Source organism: Macaca nemestrina, chromosome 7, assembly GCF_043159975.1.
Source record: "Macaca nemestrina isolate mMacNem1 chromosome 7, mMacNem.hap1, whole genome shotgun sequence".
In the NCBI taxonomy this organism is placed as follows: domain Eukaryota; kingdom Metazoa; phylum Chordata; class Mammalia; order Primates; family Cercopithecidae; genus Macaca; species Macaca nemestrina.
This window is the reverse complement of record NC_092131.1, coordinates 124,538,552-124,565,246: the sequence shown is the minus strand read 5'-3', so window position 1 is coordinate 124,565,246 and position 26,695 is coordinate 124,538,552. Positions and strand designations below refer to the sequence as shown.

The window sequence follows — 26,695 nt, the reverse complement described above, 5'->3', positions numbered from 1 at the left end:
ATCTCATCTTGAATTCCCACGTATTGTGGGAGGGACCTGGTGGGAGCACTTGAATCATGGGGACAGGTCTTTCCCGTGCTGTTCTCATGATAGTGAATAAGTCTCATGACATCTGATGTTTTTTTATAAAAATGAGTTCACTTGCACAAACTCTCTTTGCCTGCTACCATCCACGTGAGTTGTGACTTGCTCCTCCTTGCCTTCCACCATGATTGTGAGGCCTCCCCAGCCATGTGGAAATGTAAATCCATTAAACCTCTTTTTCTTTCCAGTCTTGGTTATGTCTTTATCAGCAGGGTAAAAACGGACTAATACAGTAAATTGGTACCAATAGAGTGAGGCTCTGCTAAAAAGATACCTGAAAATGTTGGAAGTGACTTTGGAAATGGGTAGCAGGCAGAGGTTGGAACAGTCTGGAGGGCTCAGAAGAAGACAGGAAAACGTGGGAAAGTTTGGAACTTAAGAGACTTGTTGAATGGCTTTGACCAAAAATGCTGATAATGATAAGGACAATGAAATCCAGGCTGAGCTGGTCTCAGATGGCAATGAGGAAACTGTTGGGAACTGGAGCAAAGGTGACTCTTGCAAAGAGACTGGTGGCATTTTTCCCCCACCTTAGAGATTTGTGGAACTTTGAACTTGAGGGAGATGATTTAGGGTATCTGGCAGAAGACATTTCTAAGCAGCAAAGCATTCAAGAGATGACTTGGGTGCTGTTAAAAGCATTCAATTTTAAAAGGGAAACAGAGCATGAAAGTTTGGAAAATTTGCAGCCTGACTATGTGATAGAAAAGAAAATCCCATTTTCTGAGGAGATATTCAAGCCAACTGCAGAAATTTGCATAAGTAACAAGGAACTGAATGTTAATCCCCAAGACAATGGGGAAAATGTCTCCAGGGCATGTCAGAGGTCTTCATGGCAGCCCCTCCCATCACAGGCCTGGAGGCCTAGGAGGAAAAGATGGTTTAGTGGGGCAGGCCCAGGGCCCCCCTGCTCTGTGCGGCCTAGGGACTTGGTACCCTGACTTCCACCCACTCTGGCCATGGCTAAAGGGGCCAAGATACAGCTTGGGCTGTTGCTTCAGAGGGTGGAAGCCCCAAGCCTTGGCAGCTTCCATGTGGTGTTGAGCCTGCAGGTGCACTGAAGTCAAGAATTGAAGTTTGGGAACCTCTGCCTAGATTTCACAGGATGTATGAAAATCCTTGAGTGCCCAGTTTGCGGCAGGGGAGGGGCCGTCATGGAGAACCTCTGCTAGCACGGTGTGGAAGGGAAATGTGGGATCAGAGCCCCCACACAGAGTCCCTACTGTGGCACCACATAGTGGAGCTGTAAGAAAAGGGCCACCGTCCTCCAGACCCTAGAATGGTAGATCCACTGACAGCTTGCACCACGTGCCTGGAAAAACTGCAGACACTCAATGCCAGCCCGTGAAAGCAGTCAAGAGAGGGGCTATACCCTGCAAAGCCACACAGGCAGAGCCGCCCAACATGACGGGAACCCACCTCTTGCAACAGCGTGACTTGGATGTGAGACATGGAGTCAAAAGAGATCATTTTGGAGCTTTAAGATCTGACGGCCCTGTTGGATTTTGGACTTGCATGGGGCCTGTAGCCCCTTTGTTTTGGCCAATTTCCCCTATTTTGAATGGGTATATTTGCCCAATGCCTGTACTCCAACTGTATCTAAGAAGTAACTAATTTGCTATGGATTTTATAGGCTCATAGGCAGAAGGGACTTGCCTTGTCTCAGATGAGACATTGTACTATGGACTTCTGAGTTAATGCTGAAATGAGTTAAGACTTTGGAGGACTGTTGGGAAGGCATGATTGGTTTTGAAATGTGAGGATATGAGATTTGGGAGGGGCTGGGGTGGAATGATATGGTTTGGCTGCCTCCCCACCCAAACCTCATCTTGAATTCCCATGAGCTTTGGGAGGGACCTGGTGGGAGGTAACTGAATCATGGGGGCAGGTCTTTCCCATGCTGTTCTCGTGATAGTGAATAAGTCTCAAAAGATCTGATAGTTTTACAAAGAGGGGTTCCTCGTACAAGCTCTCTCTTTGCCTGCCACCATCCATGTAAGACATGTCTTACTCCTCCTTGTGTTCTGCCATGATTGTGAGGCCTCCCCAGCCATGTGGAACCCTCTTTTCTTCTCAGTCTTGGGTATGTCTTTAACGGTAGTGTGAAAACGGACTAATACAGTTACAATGTGCCAATTAAAAAAATAAATTAAAAGTGAAAGAAATTCAGATATTTAATAGTAAAATAAAATTAGTTGGATATGCTGTAAAAGTCTTTTTAAATTTTTGACACGGCCTTCTACAGTGTCTGGCACAAAATTAGTATGGGTGACCATACTTCGAATTGAAAAATATTTCCAAGAATGGCTTAGATGCAGAAACTTGACTTAAAAAAATAAAATAATAAGAATAAATACTGTAATGATCTCATGTCTCTTAGATATCTTCCTACCTCTTCTATGCCAGATAAGGGGAAGGAAGGGATAGATTTCAGAATCTGCTCCTGCTCTACTTCAGGGATACAGCCAGAGAACAGCTCCAATGACTGTACTGGAGCCCTTTCTACTCAACTTCACAACTGACAAAAATGTCCAGATTGTAACAGGGAGTGGAGTGAGACTTCCTGTCAGTTCATATCTGGGAAGGTGAGAAGGCAAATATGAAAATGATTAACAAAAAAAAATTGCTTTGTTTGCTACACTAGGCAGATGTGAAATATGGTTTGCGGTTTTACACACAGGCTTTACCAAGCCAACTAACAATGCATTATCTGTAAGAAAACAATATTCAACAACAGTGGTTCAAATCAGAGAAAGACTGGCATGGTATTTTTTGAAGCAGTATGGTTGTCAATCATCCTTTTTAAGTCACATGAGTTATTTGGTTTGGCAGATTACCATTGCTCCTTCCTAAAGGAGGAAGGTATTAGGGGAAAAATACCTCCTAAAGGAAGGTATAAAAAGAAGGATTTGGTATTTATAATAACATATGTGAAAAAGTATGTATTTCCCCCTGGAAAGCCCACTGGAATTGTAATGAAGCATTTGAATGGGTCTTCTGCTTCATCACAGCTGAAGCACGTGGCTAAGTTGTCTGGATGACAAGAATGCAGGGTTGCTGCATCACAGGGTAGCCCAAGGGAGAATGCAGGGACAGAATGACATTCGTCAGCAGAGAGGGCAAAGCTCTACAATAACCAAAAGGACATGGGGAATTGAATGGGATCAAGCAACTGAGAGAAAGGCCAGGGAGGCTAAAAGTCAAGTGCTGTAAGATAAATGGTTGCGGCCCAAAAGGCCTGGTGCTCTCCAGCAATAAATATACTTGAGGAAAGAGGACAGGCAGATAGAAGGGGTAAGTGAACAAAGTAATCAAGGGTAAGGAAGCTACTGAATGAAACAACTGTTCCCAAGAAAGCACTACAAGAAAGCAGAAGAAATTTATGAACTGTGAAAGAAGCAAATACAGAGGAGTCATTCTTGTTCTTCTGTTAAGCAACCATAAGCTTCAGAGAGCAACAAATTGCATGGATTTGGGGAACCAGAGATCAGTGCAGAACACAGAAGAGGTGCTGATAGGCAGAACAGGTAATTGATTAACACCAGATGAAACTCTGTTGGGAAATAAAAAATTAACGAGGGTAAATGAGTTCAGATGCCAAAGTAGGAGTAAATTTCCCTGGAGAGAAGGTGACCTTAGAAGGAAACAGGGTTGACCTTGAACAGGTGTCAGAAATTGCCACATCTGTGTAGTGGAAAGCATACAGGTGTTGGGAGTCCAGCTAGCCATGAGTTCCAGTCTCAGTTCTCCTACCTACTTTTAATCTTATTTATTACATAACCTTGGGCTAAGCACTGAACATCTCTGAGCAATTTCCTCACCTACAAAGTTTGAGTTAGAAATCCTACAGTTACGGCGCTGCAAAGCCTTTACTATAATTACCTTACACTTACAGGAACCTTCTAGGGTTACTATACTACACTGTAGGTATAACCCTATAAGGTTAACCCTACTAGGTATAAGGTATTGTACTATAATGGGTACTCTGTAAATGGTAGCTATTATTGTTGTTTTAAGTCTGAACCAATTTATAACCAGAGATGAACTGAGACAGGGGAGTTCTCAGAAATTCCTTCAGTTGGAGAGAGTTGACATCAAGAAAGTTGTAAAAGCTCTAACGGAACACATTCTAACATCACATACCCAAATATCAAGAAAAGCCAGGTGTGGTGACTCACACCTGTAATCCCAGCACTTTGGGAGACTGAGGCGGGCGGGTCATTTGCGGTCAGGAGTTTGAGACTAGCCTGCAAACATGGTGAAACCTTATCCCTACTAAGAATACAAAAATTAGCCAGGCATGGTGGCATGTGCCTGTAATCCCAGCTACTCAGGAGGCTGAGGCAGGAGAATTGCTTGAACCCAGGAGGCGGAAGTTGCCGTGAGCCAAGGTTGCGCCACTGCACTCCAGACTGGGTGATAGAAAACAAAAACAAAAACAAAACAACAACCAAGAATGATACCTGAGCTCTACTTATACTGCTTTTCATTAAAAGAATTTTCTTTCTCTCTACAAAACTGCTTTAAAAAATCCATTGTGCTCTTCTGTGTTTTCCAAATTGTGTTTATCATTGAGCATGTATTCCTTTTATAATTAGGAAAAAGAACTTATTTTTAAAAGGTGGGGGTGAGACAGACAGACATGCTGTCTGCTGCTGCAAAAGAGCCTAAATATCTGAAGTAAAGTATTAATAGCAGCAATGGAGTGAAGGTGATAAATCTGAGAAATGTTTACAAGGTATTTTTGGTATTCTCTACCAGGAATGTGTGAATGACATTGTGAGACCCACTGCCATAACATGGGCCTTGAGATTTAAATTATTTTAATATAGTTTTTTAACAAAGAACAAAGTTTTAAGAACTCTAGCAATTTTACCTGATAAGGTCCTGAACTCGATTGTTAAAAGCATCACCTTGTGAGGGTTTGTTTTTCATTTCCTGTGTTGGTATTTTGGGGGTAGCTGGCTGGCAGTTTCCATCTGGTCGACTGGCAATCAGGCAGCCCAAAACCACAGCACTGACTTTGAGAAGTCCCGTTGTCAAGCCTTCAAAAACTTGTTTATTTGTATTTCTTCCCAAAATAGTATTATTTTCATCTGGAACATAAACCTAGATGAAAAAAAGTACAGTAAATATGTTTCAATAAAACCACCAAAAATGGGCAGAGATAGTTTAGAACATTTCTGGAATCATAAGTAATTTTGACAATCTAAAATGTTCAAGAGTGTTGGCTCTGAAATCAGACTGCAAATTCAATTCTGAGCTTTACCCTCAGTACCTGATGTCCCTGGATAAGGTTACTATTTCAAAATCCCAATTTCTCATCTATAAAACAAGGATAACGAGAGTACCTGTATCATATAATTTTTGTGATTATTAAATGAGCTAATACATATAAAATGCTTAGAATATGCACAGGCACACAGTGAGTATTCAATACTTACTTAATAAATTACATTAAAAATTTAAATGAACTCAGAAAAACTGATAAAATGACAGCACTGTTTCTTATCACAGTGTATTAAAAAATATCTAACCTGAATTCCTATATCAGGATGAAATTTGCATTTCCTACTACAAAATGGCAAAACAGTTCTTTCCCTATACATAATGTCACACTCAGCTCTCTTTGTGTATAGTTTACAAGTAACGTGGTTGTTGAACGTTGGAGCTTGGACCATGGCTCTGCAGTAAATGATCTGAGACAAGTTCCTTGCTTTCTGTATCTCCCTAGCTCCCAGGACAACTCTGAAATTCAACTAAGAAGATGAATGGGAAAATATTTGGTAAAATATTAAATTCCACAAATGTACTTACTTGGTGACAACCAGTCTTTGCCTCATTTTCACTATTTATCTGTATCAGTTCTACCAAAGATAGAGGCATAAATGATCACTTGGATCCAAAAGGGGATCCTTAGAAAAAACAAGCAACTTATTGGCCAGAACTAGTCACACAAGTCCACCCAACCACAAAGGGAGCCAGGAGCTGTCATCCTATCATGTACTTGGAAAGAGAGAAAGAATCAGAACATCTGGTAAACAGCACTATCGACTGCAGAGTAATAGTTATTGTTTTTTCTGTTATGACTATGCAGACATTCACAGCTAATCTACTTAATATTTACCCGTTTGTCTAAAATTTTTGGTTTTACTGAGATAATCATTTTTCCCTATATGTTGAATTTCCTATTTATGTGTCATCAATTAATTGTCTATCTTTCTGGTCAAAATGAAATTTCCTCTCAAGTTCATCTACATCAGGGATTGATGATTCTTTTTCCTTCTCCAAAGGAGACATTCTTCCTGAAATCTGCCACCCTCCTTCTCTAACCTAGACTGGTAGCTCTCTAGGCTTACTACACAGCTCTAGGTTAGATGCCCTTATTTCTTGGATCACATGTCTTCCTTTTCTTTACATACAATTCTCTCATTCTGGTGTAGGGTCTATTCCATCATCTTCTTAAGAAAGAGTGCACAGGAAGAAACATTTTGAGATTCTGCACGTTTAAAAATATCTTTTATTATCCTTACATTTTATCTACAGTTTGGCTGGATATAGGATTCTTGGTTGGAACCCATATCCTTTAAGTTCTGAAGGATTGCTCCATTGTTTTCCACTTCAAGCATGGCCGTTTAGAAGTCTCTAATTCCTAATACTTCAGTACACATCCTGTAGAACTTTGAAACTCCAGAAACAGAATCTTCTTATGGCTGATTTCCTGTGCCTTGGTATAGATTTTATTTATTGTGTGAAAACTCAGTGGTCTTTTCAACTTGAAAGTTTTATGTTTCATTTCTGGGAAAATTTCTTGCATTATTTCTTTGCTAATTTCCTCCCACTTTCTCTGTTGGATTTTTTGTTTTGTTTTGTTTTGTTTTGGAGACAGAGTCTTACTCTGTCATCCAGAAAGGAGTGCAATGGCATGATCTCACCTCTCTGCAACCTCTGCCTCCCGGGTTCAAGCGATTCTCCTGCCTCAGCCTCCCAAGTAGCTGGGATTACAGGTGTGTGCCACTACACCTGACTAATTTTTGTATTTTTAGTAGAGACGGGGTTTCACCATGTTGGCCAGGCTAGTCTTGAACTCCCGACTTCAGGTGATCCGCCCACCTTGGCCTCCCCAAATGCTGAGATTGCAGGCATGAGCCAATGCGCTTGGCCTTCTGATGGATTTTGAACCTAGACTGAGTTTCTAATTTAGAAAATATTTTTTCTCTTGTTTTTCACTGTTTTATGTTTTTTCCTACTTCTTTGGAGACTTCCTTATTTTCCAGTCCTACTAATTTTTTTTGTTTCATCAATTATATTTTAATATTTCAAGAGTTCTTTTTGGCTTTCTATATGTTTTGGTAGTGTCTTGTTTTTATTTCATGGATGCAATATCTTCTCATCTTTGTGAAATTAGAATTTTTAAAAGATTTTCTTTTGTTTCTTCCATGGTCTCTGTTTCATTTGAGGTTTTCCTGTATTTCAGGTTGGAGGCTTTCCTCAAATATGTATTAATCTTGGGCTTTTTGTTCATATTTAAGACTGATGAATGAATGTATCAGTGTATCACAATCTGGATCTAATCAATCAGAAGCTGAATACAAACTTCTGCATGAGGGGTTTCAATTTGGGTGATTAGGTTGAGACCACACTTTTTTCTGCTCGGGGATCCCAGCTTTTAATATTTATAAGTCTATTCTCCCGGGACAGTTAATTTCATGATATAGAATGAAATCTTATATCCTCCACAAACCTGGAGTGTATAACATGGTGCCCATTTTCAGAGGTTCACTGGAGAAGCGGGCTTAGTGTCTTACTGTTCTGAGAATGAGTTTTCTCACTTTGTTTTTATATGGCTGTGCCTGGTGTCCCCATGTTCTATGTAACTTTGATTGAAACTGGTGTCTTTTCTGAGGGTTGGGCAATGACAGTCACTTGGCTATACATATAGTAGGTAGGTTCTAAGGCATCCAGGGCACCTAAACTGCCTTTTATTTAGACTTTCAACCAATTACCCTCTTTGCAGCCCCACTTGTGCCCTCATTTTCTGAGATAGCCAGTAACTCTAATTCTTGAGCCCTGCTGGGATTCTGTGGCACAAATTTTCTTCTGGCGTTCTGCTAATTTAGGCAACTGTCTTTCAATCATGTGCTTTCCAGATTGGGGGGAAAAAAACAAAGAAAAAACACTTGCTTTCCTTTCCTTCCTGTGCTCTTTCTTTGAGGGTTTATGACTTTCATCTATTTACTAGAATATTAGTAAGGCCTCTCGACAGAGAGAATGTAATTTATGTGTTCAACTGGCCACATTCTAAAATTAACTCAATAAATCCTCTAAAATACAACTTTCTTTTTCTTTTACACACTACAGAAAGAACATGAGTAATACATTTCTAGGTAATGTCAGAGTTCTTCATTCATCACAAATTTTCATATTCCTTTTTCTCCAACAACCTTGTACTGTTTTTCATCGTGAAGTATTTCAAATAAAACACTATGTATGCATATTGTACTTAGCAATCTTTCATTTATCTAGAAGTTTTTTAATCCAGTAACTGGGACTTTTAAAAATACAGTTGAGAGTCAACAGGAAATAAAAAAGACTTCTGAGATAATAAAATTGATGTCATTGCTCATCTAACATTTGAGTACCTAACACATACATAACCAAGGGAGCAGACTGATGCTTTGCTCATCCTCAGGCTTTTGTTCAGACCCTAAAGACTCTAATTTTATAAAACTAACAAGATGTGGTTTCTTGGTTTATAGAAACAGAAGGAATAATATAAAAGAGAAAAATGGGCCGGGCACAGTGGCTCACGCCTGTAATCCCAGCACTTTGGGAGGCCGAGGTGGGCGGATCACGAGGTCAGGAGACAGAGATCATCCTGGCCAACATGGTGAAACCCTGTCTCTACTAAAAATACAAAAATTAGCTGGGCATGGTGGTGCGTGCCTGTAATCCCAGCTACTTGGGAGGCTGAGGCAAGAGAATTGCTTGAACCTGGGAGTCGGTGGTTGCATTGAGCTGACATCATGCCACTGGACTCCAGCCTGGTGACAGAGAGAGACTCCATCTCACAGAAAAAAAAAAAAAATAGAGAAAAATGGTGACCATTTTACAGGTAGGCAGTAGCAAAATGTGATACTAGTTCTGGAAGAACAAGAAAAGACAGATATGAGAATACAAAAGGCATTGCGATCTGGGGACAGACTGAATCATCTTTATTTCCTATGAAATTAGGATTTACTACAAATCAGTGTTAACTGCTAATTCTCAAAATGACACCCTTAAGAGGTCAAGAAAAGGTTAAAATATGAGCCACACTTATGAGGGTAGTGGGGGAAGAATGAAAACTAATGTTTACTAAGTTTTCTACCAGGCCAGGTTCTTAATCATTTTCCTTATATTATCTCATTTAATTTTTACAGACTAGAAATCAAAGTTCAGAGACATCAAGCAACGTGTCCAAGTCTTACAACTACTGAATGGAAGAGCTGGGAGTTGAACCCAATCTGCTAAGACTCTAAAGCCCATGTGGTTTCCCTTACCCCACAGTGACTCCCTCCCATTGGGCATCTCTTTTACTGAGAGTTGTGTAGAAGCTATGTCTGGGGGAGGATGTGAAAATGGGTCATGGGCTAAAACACTTCCTTACTGATGTCTCTTCCATTAAAAAACTAGGGGTTTCACATGAGCTTTACTCTTGGCCAAAAGATTAAGAATATAGGCTAGGCGTGGTGGCTCACACCTGTAATCCCAGCACTTTGGGAGGCCAAGGCAGTGGATCACGAGGTCAGGAGTTCAAGACCACCCTGGCCAACATTGTGAAACCCTGTATCTACTAAAAATACAAAAAATTAGCCAGGCATGGTGGCAGGTGCCTGTAATTCCAGCTACTTGGGAGGCTGAGGCAGGAGAACTGCTTGAATCTGAGAGGCGGAGGTTGCAGTGAGCCGAGATTGTGCCATCGCACTCCAGCCTGGATGACCTTGAGAGACTCTGTCTCAAAAAAAAAAAAAAAAAAAAAAAAAAAAAATTAAGAATGTATTTATGGGCTGTTGGGATAGTTCTGGGTGAAACATACTAATCTCATTATTTAGAAACTGTAAATGGGGTTTGGGGACCAAATGCTACCTCCTCGTCTGCTCCAAGAAAATAAGCTCAATGTAAAGCAAATCAGATATATGGTTTTACACTATTCTTATATTCTCTGCCTATAGCTGACTGGCAACTTTGGATTTTCTGTCTCACTGGGGGCTTTGTGCTTAATTTTACAAACACCATTTTGTCAGTTGCTCATAAAGTAAACACAAATGGAGAAACTTCTATAACAATCTAGCAGTTACACAAAGAATCCTTGTGGCCCCGCAGAAGGCAAATCTCCCTTGTCAGGTTTGCTGGACCAAATCCTAGGATCTCAGGCCCAGGTCTAAAGGCCTTTACTCTACTGAACGGTCCTACTTGGTCACCATGATCTCCTATTTTCCAACAGTCTCACTGAGTTTCACATCCAGTTCAAGCACCGAAACAAATTTTTTCATAGAAAATTTCATATTTTTCAAGTAGATTGGCCCTTTCATTGTTAAAAATAGTGGTTTTTTGCTTGCAACCTTTGGTAAAATATTTTTTGGTCTGTCTCAGAGGACATTTTATTCAAATGGTCCCAGAAATTCTCCTTGTCCCTTTGTATAGGTTTTTCTTTTGCTGGGTTTAAGTTATTTTACAGGAATGTTGTAATAGAAAACCAATGCTTCATCTAGAAAAGAATTTCAAAACTGCCAGAATTAAGGTAAGGAGGGGCTCATCTTCAGTGAGACAAAATGATTTTTTTTTTTTTTTAAAAGATAGAGTCTTGCTCTGTCACCCAGGCTAGAGTGAAGTGGTGCAATCTCTGCTCACTGTATTCTCCACCTCCCTAGTTCAAGCAATTCTCGTGCTTCGGCCTCTCAAGAAGCTGGCATTACAGGTGTGTGCCATCAGGCCCAGCTAATATTTTAGTAGAGATGGGGTTTCGTCATGTTTGTCTCGAGCTCCTGGCCTCAAGCAATCCGCCCACCTCAGCCTCCCAAAGACCTTCTAGTTTTAAAAATGAGATTTGACAAAAAGAAACTTTAAGAAGGTATCTATACTGTAAATGACATTTTATTCAAAGCAGTATACTGCCCTGCTGTCTTTCATGTAGTTGGGTATCATTGTTACTTGCCAGAGGTAAAATAGCTCACTTGTGAGCAGCCTGCTCTTTTGGGACACCTTTAATACATGAAATACACACTTACGTGAGTTCTGATATCTGCTTATAGAGCAACACTTGAGTTTGAACTTACTTTCAGCACAGCTGCTGGGCCAAGGGCGTGTCCTTTGGGCAAGGTGTGCAAGCAGCCTCCTCCCTTCCCCCACTCTGCTCTATTACACACCTGACTTACCTGAGTCTGGAACACATTCCATTCTGGGGTGGGTGGTCTGTGGAGGAGCAGGGGAAGGTTACCTTCCCAGCACGCATCAGTGTTTGTAACTACCACTTGCTGGTATGTACCAAGCCTGGCCTGGGAAAGAGAGCTATGTAACTTCTGGTCCTTCTGAATCTCTCATCCCTCAGGCAGAAATCTAAAACCATGCTTTCTTTTCAAATGGATGAAAGGTATTTCCTTTAGAATATTTCTTTAGAATACCCTAGAGTGGTCATTATCCTACTCTTATTATACAGTGATTTCATGTACATAATCTTATTGCAAAACTTCCCATTCCCCTCAAAAGATATTTGACCTTTTAAAAATCTGTAGATATTTCATACAGTTTCAGATATAGAAAAAATCTTAGAATCAAATCTTTTCATTTTATCTTTGGGGAAACCAAGGTCCAGAGGAGAAAAAGACTTCCTTGAGGATACAGAAATCATCAGGGCTGGAACAAATACTGGTGCCGATTCTCTAAACTTATTCCAAAATGAAACCCAATGTTTATAGGACCAAGCCCTGAATCAAAATGTTTTCAGCAAAGTTAAATTAAAAGTCATTATAACTTTTAAAAGTCAAGCATGTATTCTTTTTTCCCATTGCCAAAGCGGTTTCAAATACTTTCAACATTCTTGTTTGCAATACAGAAAGATGCTTTTTATTAGTAATATAAATCTATTGTTCTGTAATGTGATTCCATGAGAGAAAATTAAATTAGTAATTACTGGTCATTCTGTATAACTACTTTTTGTATTCTGAAGATAGGTTTACATATTTTCAAGCTGTACAGTGTATACAGAATGGTCAGAATATGAATTAGGTTCACTGAGAACCAATAAGAGATTGTTTAGAAAACTGTCAAGACAGTGTCAGAGTATAGAAAAAAAAGGCAAAAAATGTGCAAAGGCTCCAGCAGCAGACACAAGTTCTTACATTGTTAGCCTCATTTCCTATACCAAATGGTCATTAAACATGAAACAGTCTTTTTGCCATAGATATTTATAAAACGTGTATGCCCATGTTATATTATGCATAAAAACAGAACTGATGCTTGAAAATATAAAAGGAAATCACATAGAAGTGGCTAGTAGTTTTCCACTATTATCTTTTAAAATCCCCCCCTCTTTTTTTTTTTTTTCAGACGGAGTCTCACTCTGTCGTCCAGGCAGGAGTGCAGTGGCACAATCTTGGCTCACTGCAAGCTCCGCCTCCTGGGTTCACGCCATTCTCCTGCCTCAGCCTCCCGAGTAACTCGGACTACAGGCGACCGCCACCATGCCCGGCTAATTTTTTGTATTTTTAGTAGAGACGGGGTTTCCCCGTGTTAGCCAGGATGGTCTCGATCTCCTAACCTCATGATCCGTCCACCTCGGCCTCCCAAAGTGTTGGGATTACAGGCGCAAGCCACTGCGCCCAGCCTATTCTCCTTCTTTTTATGCCCCAAATAATGTTATGACAATATTAAAGACACTGCAATTAATCCTAAATATCATTACCTTTTCTAACGTATTTATGCCTTTGAGCCTATTTTAATGCAGCCAAAATCCTAACAAGATAAAATGTCAGCAAACTTTATAGTGTATGCCTTAGTGGTCACGATGCTTGCAAAACTCTTTGTTATACATGTTGAATCATATACTTCCTCTGCTCAACACATTCCCTGGTATCTCATTTCCTGCAAACTAAAAGCTCCAAATCTCATGATGCCCAAGGAAGTCCTTCTGATCTATCTTATACCTCCATTACTCTCCAAATTAATATACTCAGTCAGTCTGTCTCTTGCTCGCATTCTGATATTTCCTCTGTCTGGAATGCCCTTCCCCCAGGTAACCTCATGACTAATTTCTCCGCTTCTTCTAGGTCTCTATTCAAATGTCATCTTATCCATAAGTTGTGCCAGAGTATCCTATTTAAAGTAACATTTCTCTCCCCAAACCTATCTTCCCTTTCTTGCTTACTCAACTTTTTCTTCCAGTGCAATAGCTACCTCCTGACATACTGTACATTATTTCCTCTCTCTCTCTCAATCAGAATATAAGCTCTACAAGGGCAAGACTTTGTCTTGATCACTGCTACAATCCCAGTGCCTAGAACAACATGAGACATGTAGTAGATGTTCAATAAATATTTTTAAAATGCATGTAGACACTGATTTTCACTAAAAAATTCACCAAACCAATAACTGTGACATGTAGAAAGTCCAAGGTAAAGAGAAAACCAGCATTAAATATATATATATATATATATTTATATATACATACACACACACACACACACACACACACATATATATATAGTATTTAGTCATCCTGGGCAAAGCTGTAAAGTGAATTAAAGGAAGAAAGGAATTTTGAGCGCAAAACCCTTCTCTATGCAATATCCTATGTGTTCACCTCTTACTCCTGTTTCAGTTATTGTAGTCTATGAGAGGTATCTTTTCTTTTCTCCACCCCCTAAAATAAGTTATGTGCCTCACTGTAATTCCCAAACACCTTGTACATGCTGTGCTTTACTGCAGCACTCATTACACTACATTTTAAATGTCTCTTACTGGTTTCTCCTACTAAACTGTGAGCTACAATTTGTCTCTGTAGTTCCAATGCCTAAATATTTGTCCAATGAAAGAATGAATAGGTTTTAGAGGCATTTACAAAGCAGCTTTGGTGTGTTGGGAGCACTTTCCTGGGAGGCCTGAGTCTCTCTCATTCTATCTTAGCCACTGCTACCAGCATGACTTGTGTGTATCCAGTTCCTTATGTATAAAATGAGGACATTCAGCCTTAAGCAGTATTTACTGAGAGTCCACTGTAAGATGGCAAGCTAGGTCCCTTTATATATATATATCTCATTAAATGTTTATAGCTACCCTATAGTATATCTATTATTATGCCTACTATGCAAATGGGAAAACAGAGGCTCACAAAGGTTAAGCAACTTACACAAGATCTTGAAGTCAGCAAATAATGGAACAGCTTCTCAAATTCAAAACATCTGACTCAATGTTAGGTGATATACCCTAACACCATTGTATCTTTCCTGATACAAAGATGGACTTGTTAATCTCTGAGACTTCTTTTAAGTCGCAGATTCTATGATTCTGTAGGTCTTTATTTATGATCATTAAGTTATTCAAGTAATCTATCTGGAATACAGGCAAAACCCAGGAAATAATTTAAAAAACCAATGAAAAAGGTGGTGGGGCATGTGTATTGATGCAAATGAGAGGACAGATAAACAGCGAAAGTTGGGGTAAAAAAATAACACCACCACCGAGGGAATCACCATCTAATAATAATGCTAGATGGCAGGCCTCGAAGAATGGAGAAAATCAGAGACTCCCAGAGTTGGAAAGCCCCAAGGTGATTATCTAGTTCATCCTCCTAAACAGTGCAGGGGTTCCTTAATACAAGAGATCTTCAAAACATTTGTGAAAAATGTGTATTTTGGAAAAACTATGCATGGATTTCAATTATTTCTGTACCAAAATAAACTTATACTAACTTGTTATGTCTGATGAGGCTCTAGTTGGAGGCACAAAGAAAGATAAGACATCAATTTGAGAAGATCTCCTATAAGAGCAAGATGAATTCTGCTAACATTGAAGCAAGAACAAACATCAAATTTATGGTGAAGCTTGGGTGGAAGAATTGTGAAATCACTGGTATTTAACAAAAAGTTTATGGGGACAATGGCCCAAGGAAATCAGCAGCTTACAAATGGATAACTTGTTTAGGGACATGATGTTGAAGATGAAGCCTGCACCAGCAGACCATCCACATCAATTTATAAGGAAAGAATTCATTTTGTGCTCTAATTGAAGGTGACTGATGATTAACAGCAGAAACAACAGCTAAAGGAGGAACTACATAACCAGAGCAAAGAAACTAAAAACCTTGAAAAAAGAATGGATGAATGGATAACTAGAATAATCAATGCAGAGAAGACCTTAAAAGAATTGATAGAGATGAAAACCATAACACGAGAACTACGTGACAAATGCACAAGCTTCAGTAACCGACTCGATCAACTGAAAGAAAGAGTATCAGCGATTGAGGATCAAATGAATGAAATGAAGCGAGAAGAGAAGTGTAGAGAAAAAAGAGTAAAAAGAAATGAACAAAGCCTCCAAGAAATATGGGATTATGTGAAAAGACCAAATCTGCGTCTGATTGGTGTGCCTGAAAGTGACGGGGAAAATGGAACCAAGTTGGAAAACACTCTTCAGGATATCATCCAGGAGAACTTCCCCAACCTAGTAAGGCAGGCCAACATTCAAATTCAGGAAATACAGAGAACACCACAAAGATACTCCTTGAGAAGAGTAACTCCAAGAAACATAATTGTCAGATTCACCAAAGTTGAAATGAAGGGAAAAATGTTAAGGACAGCCAGAGAGAAAGGTCGGGTTACCCACAAAGGGAAGCCCATCAGACTAACAGCAGATCTCTCAGCAGAAACTCTACAAGCCAGAAGAGTGGGGGCCAGTATTCAACATTCTTAAAGAAAATAATTTTCAACCCAGAATTTCATACCCAGCCAAACTAAGTTTCATAAGTGAAGGAGAAATAAAATCCTTTACAGACAAGCAAATGCTTAGAGATTTTGTCACCACCAGCCCTGCCCTACAAGAGACCCTGAAGGAAGTACTAAACATGGAAAGGAACAACCGGTACCAGCCATTGCAAAAACATGTCAAAATGTAAAGTGCATCGATGCTAGGAAGAAACTGCATCAACTAGTGAGCAAAATAACCAGCTAATATCACAATGACAGGATCAAGTTCACACATAACAATATTAACCTTAAATGTAAATGCACTAAATGGTCGAATTAAAAGACACAGACTGGTAAATTGGATAAAGAGTCAAGACCCATCATTATGCTGTATTCAGGAGACCCATTTCACATGCAGAGACACACATAAGCTCAAAAAAAAGGGATAGAGGAAGATCTACCAAGCAAATGGAAAACAAACAAACAAAAAAGCAGGGGTTGCAATCCTAGTCTCTGATAAAACAGACTTTAAACCATCAAAGATCAAAAGAGACAAAGAAGGCCATTACATAATGGTAAAGGGATCAATTCATCAGGAAAAGCTAACTATCCTAAATATATATGCACCCAATACAGGAGAACCCAGATTCATAAGGCAAGTCCTTAGAGACTTACAAAGAGACTTAGACTCCCATACAATAATAATGGGAAACTTTAACACCCCACTGTCAACATTAGACAGATCAACGAGACAGAAAGTTAAAAAGGATATCCAGGAATTGAACTCAACTCTGCACCAAGTGAATCTAATAGACATCTACAGAACTCTCCACCCCAAATCAACAGAATATACATTCTACTCAGCACCACATGCACTTATTCCAAAATTGACCACATAGTTGCAAGTAAAGCACTCCTCAGCAAATGTAAAAGAACAGAAATTATAACAAACTGTCTCTCAGACCACAGTGCAATCAAACTAGAACTCAGGACTAAGAAACTCAATCAAAACCACTCGACTACATGGAAACTGAACAACCTGCTCCTGAATGACTACTGGGTACATAACAAAATGAGGCAGAAATAAAGATGTTCTTGGAAACCAATGAGAACAAAGATACAACATACGAGAATCTCTGGGACACACTTAAAGCAGTGTGTAGAGGGAAATTTATAGCACTAAATGCCCACAAGAGAAAGCAGGAAAGATATAAAATTGACACCCTAACATCACAATTAAAAGAACTAGAGAAGCAAGAGCAAATACATTCAAAAGCTAGCAGAAGGCAAGAAATCACTAAGATCAGAGCAGAACTGAAGGAGAGAGAGACAAAAAAAACCCTCCAAAAAAATCAATGAATCCAGGAGCTGGTTTTTTGAAAAGATCAACAAAATTGATAGACTGCTAGCAAGACTAATAAAGAAGAAAAGAGAGAAGAATCAAATAGACACAATAAAAAACGATAAAGGGGATATCACCACCGACCCCACAGAAATACAAACTACCATCAGAGAATACTATAAACACCTCTACGCAAATAAACTAGAAAACCTAGAAGAAATGGATAATTTCCTGGACACTTACACTCTCCTAAGACTAAACCAGGAAGAAGTTGAATCCCTGAATAGACCAATATCAGGCTCCGAAATTGAGGCAATAATTAATAGCCTGCCAACCAAAAAAAGTCCAAGACCAGACGGATTCACAGCCGAATTCTACCAGAGGTATAAGGAGGAGTTGGTACCATTCCTTCTGAAACTATTCCAATCCATAGAAAAAGAGGGAATCCTCCCTAACTCATTTTATGAGGCCAACATCATCCTGATACCAAAGCCTGACAGAGATACAACAAAAAAAGAGAATTTTAGACCAATATCCCTGATGAACATTGATGTAAAAATCCTCAATAAAATACTGGCAAACCGAATCCAACAGCACATCAAAAAGCTTATCCACCATGATCAAGTGGGCTTCATCCCTGGATGCAAGGCTTGTTCAACATATACAAATCAATAAACGTAATCCAGCATATAAACAGAACCAAAGACAAAAACCACATTATCTCAATAGATGCAGAAAAGGCCTTTGACAAAATTCAACAGCACTTCATGATAAAAACTCTCAATAAATTCGGTATTGATGGAACGTGTCTCAAAATAGTAAGAGCTATTTATGACAAACCCACAGCCAAAATCATACTGAATGGGCAAAAACTGGAAAAATTCCCTTTGAAAACTTGCACAAGACAGGGATGCCCTCTCTCACCGCTCCTCTTCAACATAGTGTTGGAAGTTCTGGTCAGGGCAATTAGGCAGGAGAAAGAAATAAAGGGCATTCAATTAGGAAAAGATGAAGTCAAATTGTCCCTGTTTGCAGATGACATGATTGTGTATTTAGAAAACCCCATTGTCTCAGCCCAAAATCTCCTTAAGCTGACAAGCAACTTCAGCAAAGTCTCAGGATACAAAATCAATGTGTGAAAATCACAAGCGTTCCTATACTCCAATAACAGACAGAGAGCCAAATCATGAGTGAACTCCCATTCACAATTGCTTCAAAGAGAATAAAATACCTAGGAATCCAACTTACAAGGGATGTGAAGGACCTCTTCAAGGAGAACTACAAACCACTGCTCAGTGAAATAAAAGAGGACACAAACAAATGGAAGAACATTCCATGCTCATGGATTGGAAGAATCAATATTGTGAAAATGGCCATACTGCCCAAGGTAATTTATAGATTCAATGCCATCTCCATTAAGCTACCAATGACTTTCTTCACAGAACTGGAAAAAACTGCTTTAAAGTTCATATGGAACCAAAAAAGACCCCGCATCGCCAAGACAATCCTAAGTCAAAAGAACAAAGCTGGAGGCATCACGCTACCTGACTTCAAACTATATTACAAGGCTACAGTAACCAAAACAGCATGGTACTGGTACCAAAACAGAGATATAGACCAATGGAACAGAACACAGCACTCAAAATAATACCACACATCTACAGCCATCTGATCTTTGACAAACCTGACAAAAACAAGAAATGGGGAAAGGATTCCCTATTTAATAAATGTTGCTGGGAAAACTGGCTAGCCATAAGTTGAAAGCTGAAACTGGATCCTTTCCTTACTCCTTATACAAAAATTAATTGAAGATGGATTAGAGACTTAAATGTTAGACCTAAAACCATAAAAACCCTAGAAGAACCCCGTCCCTACTAAAAAATACGAAAAACTAGCCAGGCGAGGTGGCGGGCGCCTGTATTCCCAGCTACTCGGGAGGCTGAGGAAGGAGAATGGCATAAACCCGGGAGGCGGAGCTTGAAGTGAGCCGAGATCGCACCACTGCACTCCAGGCTGGGTGACAGAGTGAGACTCTGTCTCAAAAAACAAAACAAAACAAAACAAAACAAAAAACCCTAGAAGAAAACCTAGGGAATACCATTCAGGACACAGGCATGGGCAAGGACTTCATGTGTAAAACACCAAAAGTAATGGCAGCAAAAGCCAAAATTGACAAATGGGATCTAATTAAACTAAAGAGCTTCTGCATAGCAAAAGAAACTACCATCAGAGTGAACAGGCAACCTATAGAAAGGGAGAAAATTTTTGCAATCTACTCATCTGACAAAGGGCTAATATCCAGAACCTATGAAGAACTCAAACAAATTTACAATAAAATAAAAACAACCCCATCAAAAATTGGGCAAAGGATATGAACAGACACTTCTCAAAAGAAGACATTCATACAGCCAACAAACACATGAAAAAATGCTCATCATGACTCGCCATCAGAGAAATGCAAATCAAAATCACAATGAGATACCATCTCACACCAGTTAGAATGGCAATCATTAAAAAATCAGGAAACAATAGGTGCTGGAGAGGATGTGGAGAAATAGAACACTTTCACACTGTTGGTGGGACTGTAAACTAGCTCAACCATTATGGAAAACAGTGTGGCAATTCCTCAAGGATCTAGAACTAGAAATACTATTTGACCCAGCCATCCCACTACTGGGGATATACCCAAAGGATTATAAGTCATGCTGCTATAAAGACACATGCACATGTATGTTTACTGTGGCACTATTCACAATAGCAAAGACTTGGAATCAACCCAAATGTCCATCAGTGACAGACTGGATTAAGAAAATGTGGCACATATACACCATGGAATACTATGCAGTCACAAAAAAGGATGAGTTCGTGTCCTTTGTAGGGACATGGATGCAGCTGGAAACCATCATTCTCAGCAAACTATTGCCAAGAACAGAAAACCAAATACCGCGTGTTCTCACTCAAAGGTGGGAATTGAACAATGAGATCACTTGGACACAGGAAGGGGATCATCACACACCGGGTCCTATTGTAGGGACGGTGGGGAGGGATAGCATTAGGAGATATACCTAATGTAAATGATGAGTTAATGGGTGCAGCACACCAACATGGCACATGTATACATATGTAACAAACCTGCACGTTGTGCACGTGTACCCTAGAACTTAAAGTATAATAATAATAATAATAAAAAGAAAGAACAGATACAAAATTCTATGGAGACAGCGCATTTCTTAAGCTCTCCGGCTTATTTATTCCCCTCAATAATTCAATTACTGTCTTTACATTGCTGCCTATTGGAAAGAGTATTTTTTTCCCTTCTAAATCTAGTACAATGAAGTAAAAGACGAAGTATATCCTTTACCTAGACTCACCAATTGACAACATTTTGCCACACTTGTAAAAGCATATATATACATATATATATATTGAGACGGAGTCTTCCTCTGTTGCCCAGGCTGGAGTACAGTAGCCAAATCTCGGCTCATCACAACCTCCACCTCCCTGGTTCAGGCGATTCTCATGCCTCAGCCTCCTGAGTAGCTGGGATTACAGGTGTGTGCCACTAAGCCCAGCTAATTTTTTGTATTTTTAGTAGAGACAGGGTTTTGTCATATTGCCCAGGCTGGTCTTGAACTCCTGGGCTCAGTGATCCAGCCACCTTGGCCTCCCAAAGTGTTGGGATTACATGCATGAGCCACTGCACCTGGCCTGCAAAAACATATTTAAAAAATAAATTTTATTGTAAAATGCACCCATTTGAAGAGTACACTTCGATTAATTTTGACATATATGCACCTATGTAAGAACCATCATAATCAAGATACAGAACACTCTGATCATCTCCAAAAGTTTCCTTGTGCCCCTTTGAAGTCAATGTTCCCTTTCGCCCCTGTGTGTATAGGCAATCACTGATCTGCTTTGTATTATAAATGACTTTGCATTTTCTAGAATTTCAAATAACTGCAATCATACAGTAGGTAGATTTTTGAATCTGGCTTTCTGCAGTATGAATAATATTTCCATGAATTCTGAATAATTCATCCATGTTGTATCAATAGATCACTCCTTTTTATTGCTAAATTCTCCACTATGAATATACCTCAATTTATCAATTCACCTGTTTGTGGACATGTGTGTTATTTAGGGATTTTACTTATGAATAAGGATGCTAAGATCACTCCTGTACAAGTCTTTTTGTAGAGAAATGTTTTTCATTTTTCTTGGAGAAATAGCTAGGAGTGGGATTGCTGGGATGTAGGGTAAGTGTATGTTTATAAGACACTGCCAAACTTAAAGCACACTTCATAAAACACAGGAGTTTGTTAAACTATATTGTCAAGGTTTAAGAGAAAGCAAGTTATCTTTCAACGAATACAGCTACATACTGAAGTGTGGTCTATGTTAAGACTTTTGTCACGGTCAGAAGCATTAATGAGACCTAATATTGCTGCTTTTTCCTCTCTAAACAGACTGCTTTAACAGGTAAGAATGAACGGAACAAGAGCAGAGGCCAACCATAAAGAACCATTTCCCACATCTCATAAAACCCCAAGAGGAGTGGGAAAGGGCACAGAAACAGGAACTTAGCTGTGTGTATGACCTTAGAATGTCTGATATTACTATTTTCTTTCATTTACTTGAAAAGACAGTAAATGCTTCATGCCTTGCTATATCTAAATACAAACATGACAACACTGGGATGTAAGCTTAAAGAGGGTAGGCTGTGACTGCATTATTATAGGTATTGGGAAAGGTCTAACCAGGGTCTATCTGTATTTGCCATTCTAATTTCTACACATACCCCCAGAGCTGATCCACTTCTCTTTTCCTCTCCATTTTATCTCCCTCCTTAACCTCCCTCTTCTCTCTGTCTCATTCTTCTTCTAGTTCCTACTCTTGTCTTCCTTTTAGTCCCACTCTTCCATTTTTTCTCATCTCTCTGCTTTCTGAGTATATGTACACATGTGTATTGTATGAATCTTACCCTTGTTAGGTTTCTTAATTTCAAGATTCTGTTCTCAGTCTTTCCAAATGGCAGTTACCAAGTCTTGTATTTCCAGGCTTGTTAGACACAAAGGAACAGAACTATTCCCTTGCATTGCTGATCCTGGTCTTTGTGCCTTTCAATTGTAGTAATCTTTCCCCTGAAGCTATACTGTGAACATTCTACACAAGACACCTGGGATACTATGGGTTCCCCACCTGGCTACTGGGATTGCCCATTTTCCTAAATCTCCATATTAAATGACATCAGTGTTGTGTTCAAATTGGCACAAAGTATACACTGAATAGCTGTCATCCCCTTTGAAGAATTTTCATAGTATGAGTTAGGTGTTTTACAAATTCCCCTGCAAGGATTTTAAATGTGTTTCAATGATAGAGCTAAACAGTCTACTATGAAAGCTTCACTTTCCTTTCACAAGAACAATCACTTTCCCATGAGGAAAACTTTTTAAGTTGAAGGCCGTATTTCAGCTCCAAGAAATAAGCCCTAGTTTTAAGTTTTTCTGTGTTTCAGCTATTGAGATCAATGTATGTAGCTGACGGAAATGACAAAACTCTTATCAACTCATTCCAGGTTTCCAAAACTTTTATTTCTGTATTTTGCTAAAATATTTGTGTGTTTTTATGTGCATATAGCCCCAAATATTAGAATAACTGCAAGTATAGTTCAAAGAACTTTTTTTTTTTTTTTTTTTTTTTAGAGATAGAGTTGGCTGGGGTAGAATGCATTGGTGCAATTATAGCCTACTGCAACCTCTAACTCTTGGGCCCAAGTGATCCTTCTACCTCAACCCACTGAGTGGCTGGGACTACAGGTGTGTGCCACCAGGACCAGCTAAATTTTTAAAGAATGTTTGTAGTGATGGGGTCTTGCTATGTTGCCCAGGCTGGTCTCAAACTGCTGGCCTCCAGTGATTGTCCTGCCTCAGCCTCTTGAGTTGCTGGGATTACAGGTGAAAGCTACCGAACCCAGCTAAAAGGACCTTTTTCCCTGAACCTTGTGAGGATACTCACATGATGCCCCCTCACCACTAAATACTTTTGTGTATTTCCAATGAATGGACATTCTCCTACATTACAATATATTCATCAGTCAGGAAATTAACACTGATTCTTTGTCACCATCTAAACCTCAGAGCCCATTCAAAATTTGCCAGTTGTCCCATTAATGTCATCTAGAGCAAAAGGATCTGGTTCAGAATCGTGTTCTAACAGGTTGTCATGTCTCTTATTACTACCAGTCTAGAAAACTCCTCAGTGACTCCTTGAACTTTCATGATTTTTAGACATTTGAAGATTACAGGTTATTTTGAAGAATGTCCTAAAATTTGGGTATGTTGGATGTTTCCTCATAATTAGATTCAGATTATATTACCTTTGGCAGAAATATTACAGAAGCAATGCTGTGTTCTTTTCATTGCAGCCTATCATGTAGCAGACAGTTCTGATTTGTGCATAACTGATACTCTTTGATCGTTTGGCAAGGTGGTGTGTGCCAGGTTTTCTCACTAGAAAGTTGCTCTTTTACTTTGTAATTAATAACAATTTTGTAGGAATATACTATACTTTTAAATTAGGCAAATATCCTGTTTCTCAACAAACATACATTCTTCTTGGGAAATGGGTATGGCACAAGAAAATAAATATTTCTCTCTCATTGGTAAAAAGTGGCAGAAAGACACTTGGAGAATGATCTGAGATACAGGTCTTCCTGCTTAAACTAACAGATCAGTTATTGTTTGTGTCTATTTAAAATACAGGGCATTATTTTCCAAAATGTAGTAGTATAATAAGTACATTATTTCCCCATATTTGAAACCGGAGAGACAAGCAAGCATCTACAGGGCAAGAGCTGAGGCTATGTCCTATTACCACTAACTTAGTATCCTTCACAAGTAGATCCCCACTTATGTCAGCAGCTAGAGCTCTCACCACTTAGCACTCATCCCCCTTCCTTTGACTTGGGTTATAAACCTTGCTAAAGATGATTTTTTTTTCTCATCGTTTTCCTAGATGATCACATTACTACTCATCCTTCAGGTCTCAGATATTAGTAATATTTAGATATTACTTTGTCTAGGAACTTTGACCCCTGAAAATCAGCACTGCCTTGACTCATCATAATCCTTAAATATACTGTATTTGACTGCTTGTTTGAGCTATCCACTGATCATGAATTCCAGGAACACTACAACTGTGTCTTTAATTTTTTAAGTAAAATTTAAATAATTTAATGGGAATAATATCAATACATTTAATTTATTTTTGGCTCTTCAACTATCTCATTCCCCATCTCCCTAACCTAGTAACCACTATCATGATTTTGTGTTTATCATTCCCTTGCTTAAACAAAGATTTTATCACATAAATGTGTCCCTAGAGAATATAACATTTAGTTTTGCTTGCTTTCACATTTTGCAAAAATATCTCATTTTCATAATTCATTGAATTTACTAATATTTTTAGAATTTTGACATCTTGGTTCATTAGAGAGACTGGCCTGTAATTTTTTTTTTCTTGCACCATCTTTGTCTGGTTTTATTACCAAGGTTATAGTGGTCTCGAAAAAATGAACTGCGAAGAAATCACACGTTTTATCTTCCTGGCATAGTTTAATATTGAAATGATCTTGTTCCTGGAACATTTGCTGGAAGTTAGCTGTAGCATTATCTAGGCCTGGTGCTTTTTTTAATAGACAGATTTTAAATAACTAATTTATTTAACTGTTAAAAAATTATTCAGGCTTTCTATTTCTTCTTGAGTTGGTCTGGTGAGTTATATTTTTCTAGGAATTTAAATTCGTTAAAGCTTTCAAATGCACTGGTATAAAGCTGTTCAAAGTATTTTCTTAACTTTTCAATTCTTCCTCAACCTATAGTTAAATTTCCCATTTTATTCATTATTTGTGCCTCTTGTTTGTTCTTGATCAATTCTAATTTATGAAGCCTAAGTATTTAAGCTTATACCTTTTTTATGGTTTTGCTTTAACTGCATCCCAAACATTTTGATACGCAGTTTTTTCATTGCTATTTCCATTCCTCCAGCTTTACTGGGGTATAGTTGACAAGCAAAAATTGTATATACTTCAGGTATACAACTCGATGTTTTGATTTCACTATTTTTCCATTTTAAGTTTTAAAAACTTGTGATTTACTCTATCGCTCTTGAGTTTATTATGGGAATCTCTAAATTTCTAAATGTATATATGGATCTTCATCTTCACTGGTTTCTACCTTAACTGCATTGTATTCAGAATGCACTAATTGTATAATACTTCTATTTAAAGGTATAAATTTTCCTCTAAGCACTGTTTTTTTTAAGAGCTGGGGTCTCGCTATGTTGCCCAGGCTGGAAATCACAGCTATTACCATAATGCACCACAGCCTTGAACTCTTGGGCTCAAGCAATTCTATCTCAGCCTCCTGAAAAGCTGGAATTATAGGTGTACACCACCACATACCTAGTATTTTTTAGCTTTTAAAAATTTTATTTTTAATTTTTATTTTAAGTTCTGGGATACATGTGCTGAATGTGCAGGTTACATAGGTATACATGTGCCATGGTGGTTTGCTGCACCTACCAACCCGTCATCAAGGTTTTAAGGCCCGCGTGCATTAGGTATTTGTTCTAATGCTCTCCCTCCCTTTGCCCCCCAACCCCTGACAGGCCCCGGCGTGTGATGTTCCCCCCCCCGCCGTGTCCATGTAATCTCATTGTTCAGCTCCCACTTATGAGTGAGAACATGTGGTGTTTGGTTTTCTGTTCCTGTGTTAGTTTGCTGAAGATGATGGTTTCCAGCTTCATCCATGTCCCTGCAAAGGACATGAAACCATTCTGTTTTATGGCTGTGTAGTATTCCATGGTGTATATGTGCCACATTTTCTTTATCCATTCTATCACTGATGGGCATTTGGGTTGGTTCCAAGTCTTTGTTATTGTAAATAGTGCTGCAATAAACATACGTGTCCATGTGTCTTTACAGTAGAATGATTTATAATCCTTTGGGTATATACCCAATAATGGGATTGCTGGGTCAAGTGGTATTTTTGATTCTAGATCCTTGAGGAATTGCCACATTTTCGTCCACAATGGTTGAACTAATTTACACTCCCAACAGTGTAAAAGCGTTCCTATTTCTCCACATCCTCGCTAGCATCTGTTGTTTCCTGATGATATATTTTCATTGAAAATATTTTTCAGTTCAAAATATTTTCTCATGTCTTTGTGAATTTGTAGATACATAATATTGAGTTCTAACTTCATCCCACTGTCTTCAGAGAACATATTTTCTATTATTTCAAGCTCTTTACATGTATTAAAACTG

At 38.9% G+C, this 26,695-nt stretch overlaps 1 protein-coding gene across 11 annotated transcripts in view; it reads right to left on the bottom strand.

Moving 5' to 3' along the window:
* LOC105491013 (S-phase cyclin A associated protein in the ER) overlaps window positions 1-26,695 on the bottom strand; it is a 560,926-nt gene that overhangs the window by 86,937 nt on the left and 447,294 nt on the right. For all 11 annotated transcript variants that reach the window (XM_071100885.1, XM_071100886.1, XM_071100887.1 and 8 more), the window contains one exon: window positions 4,961-5,193. In XM_071100885.1, coding sequence (XP_070956986.1) covers window positions 4,961-5,193 — 233 coding nt within the window. The remainder of the gene's footprint in view (window positions 1-4,960; window positions 5,194-26,695) is intronic.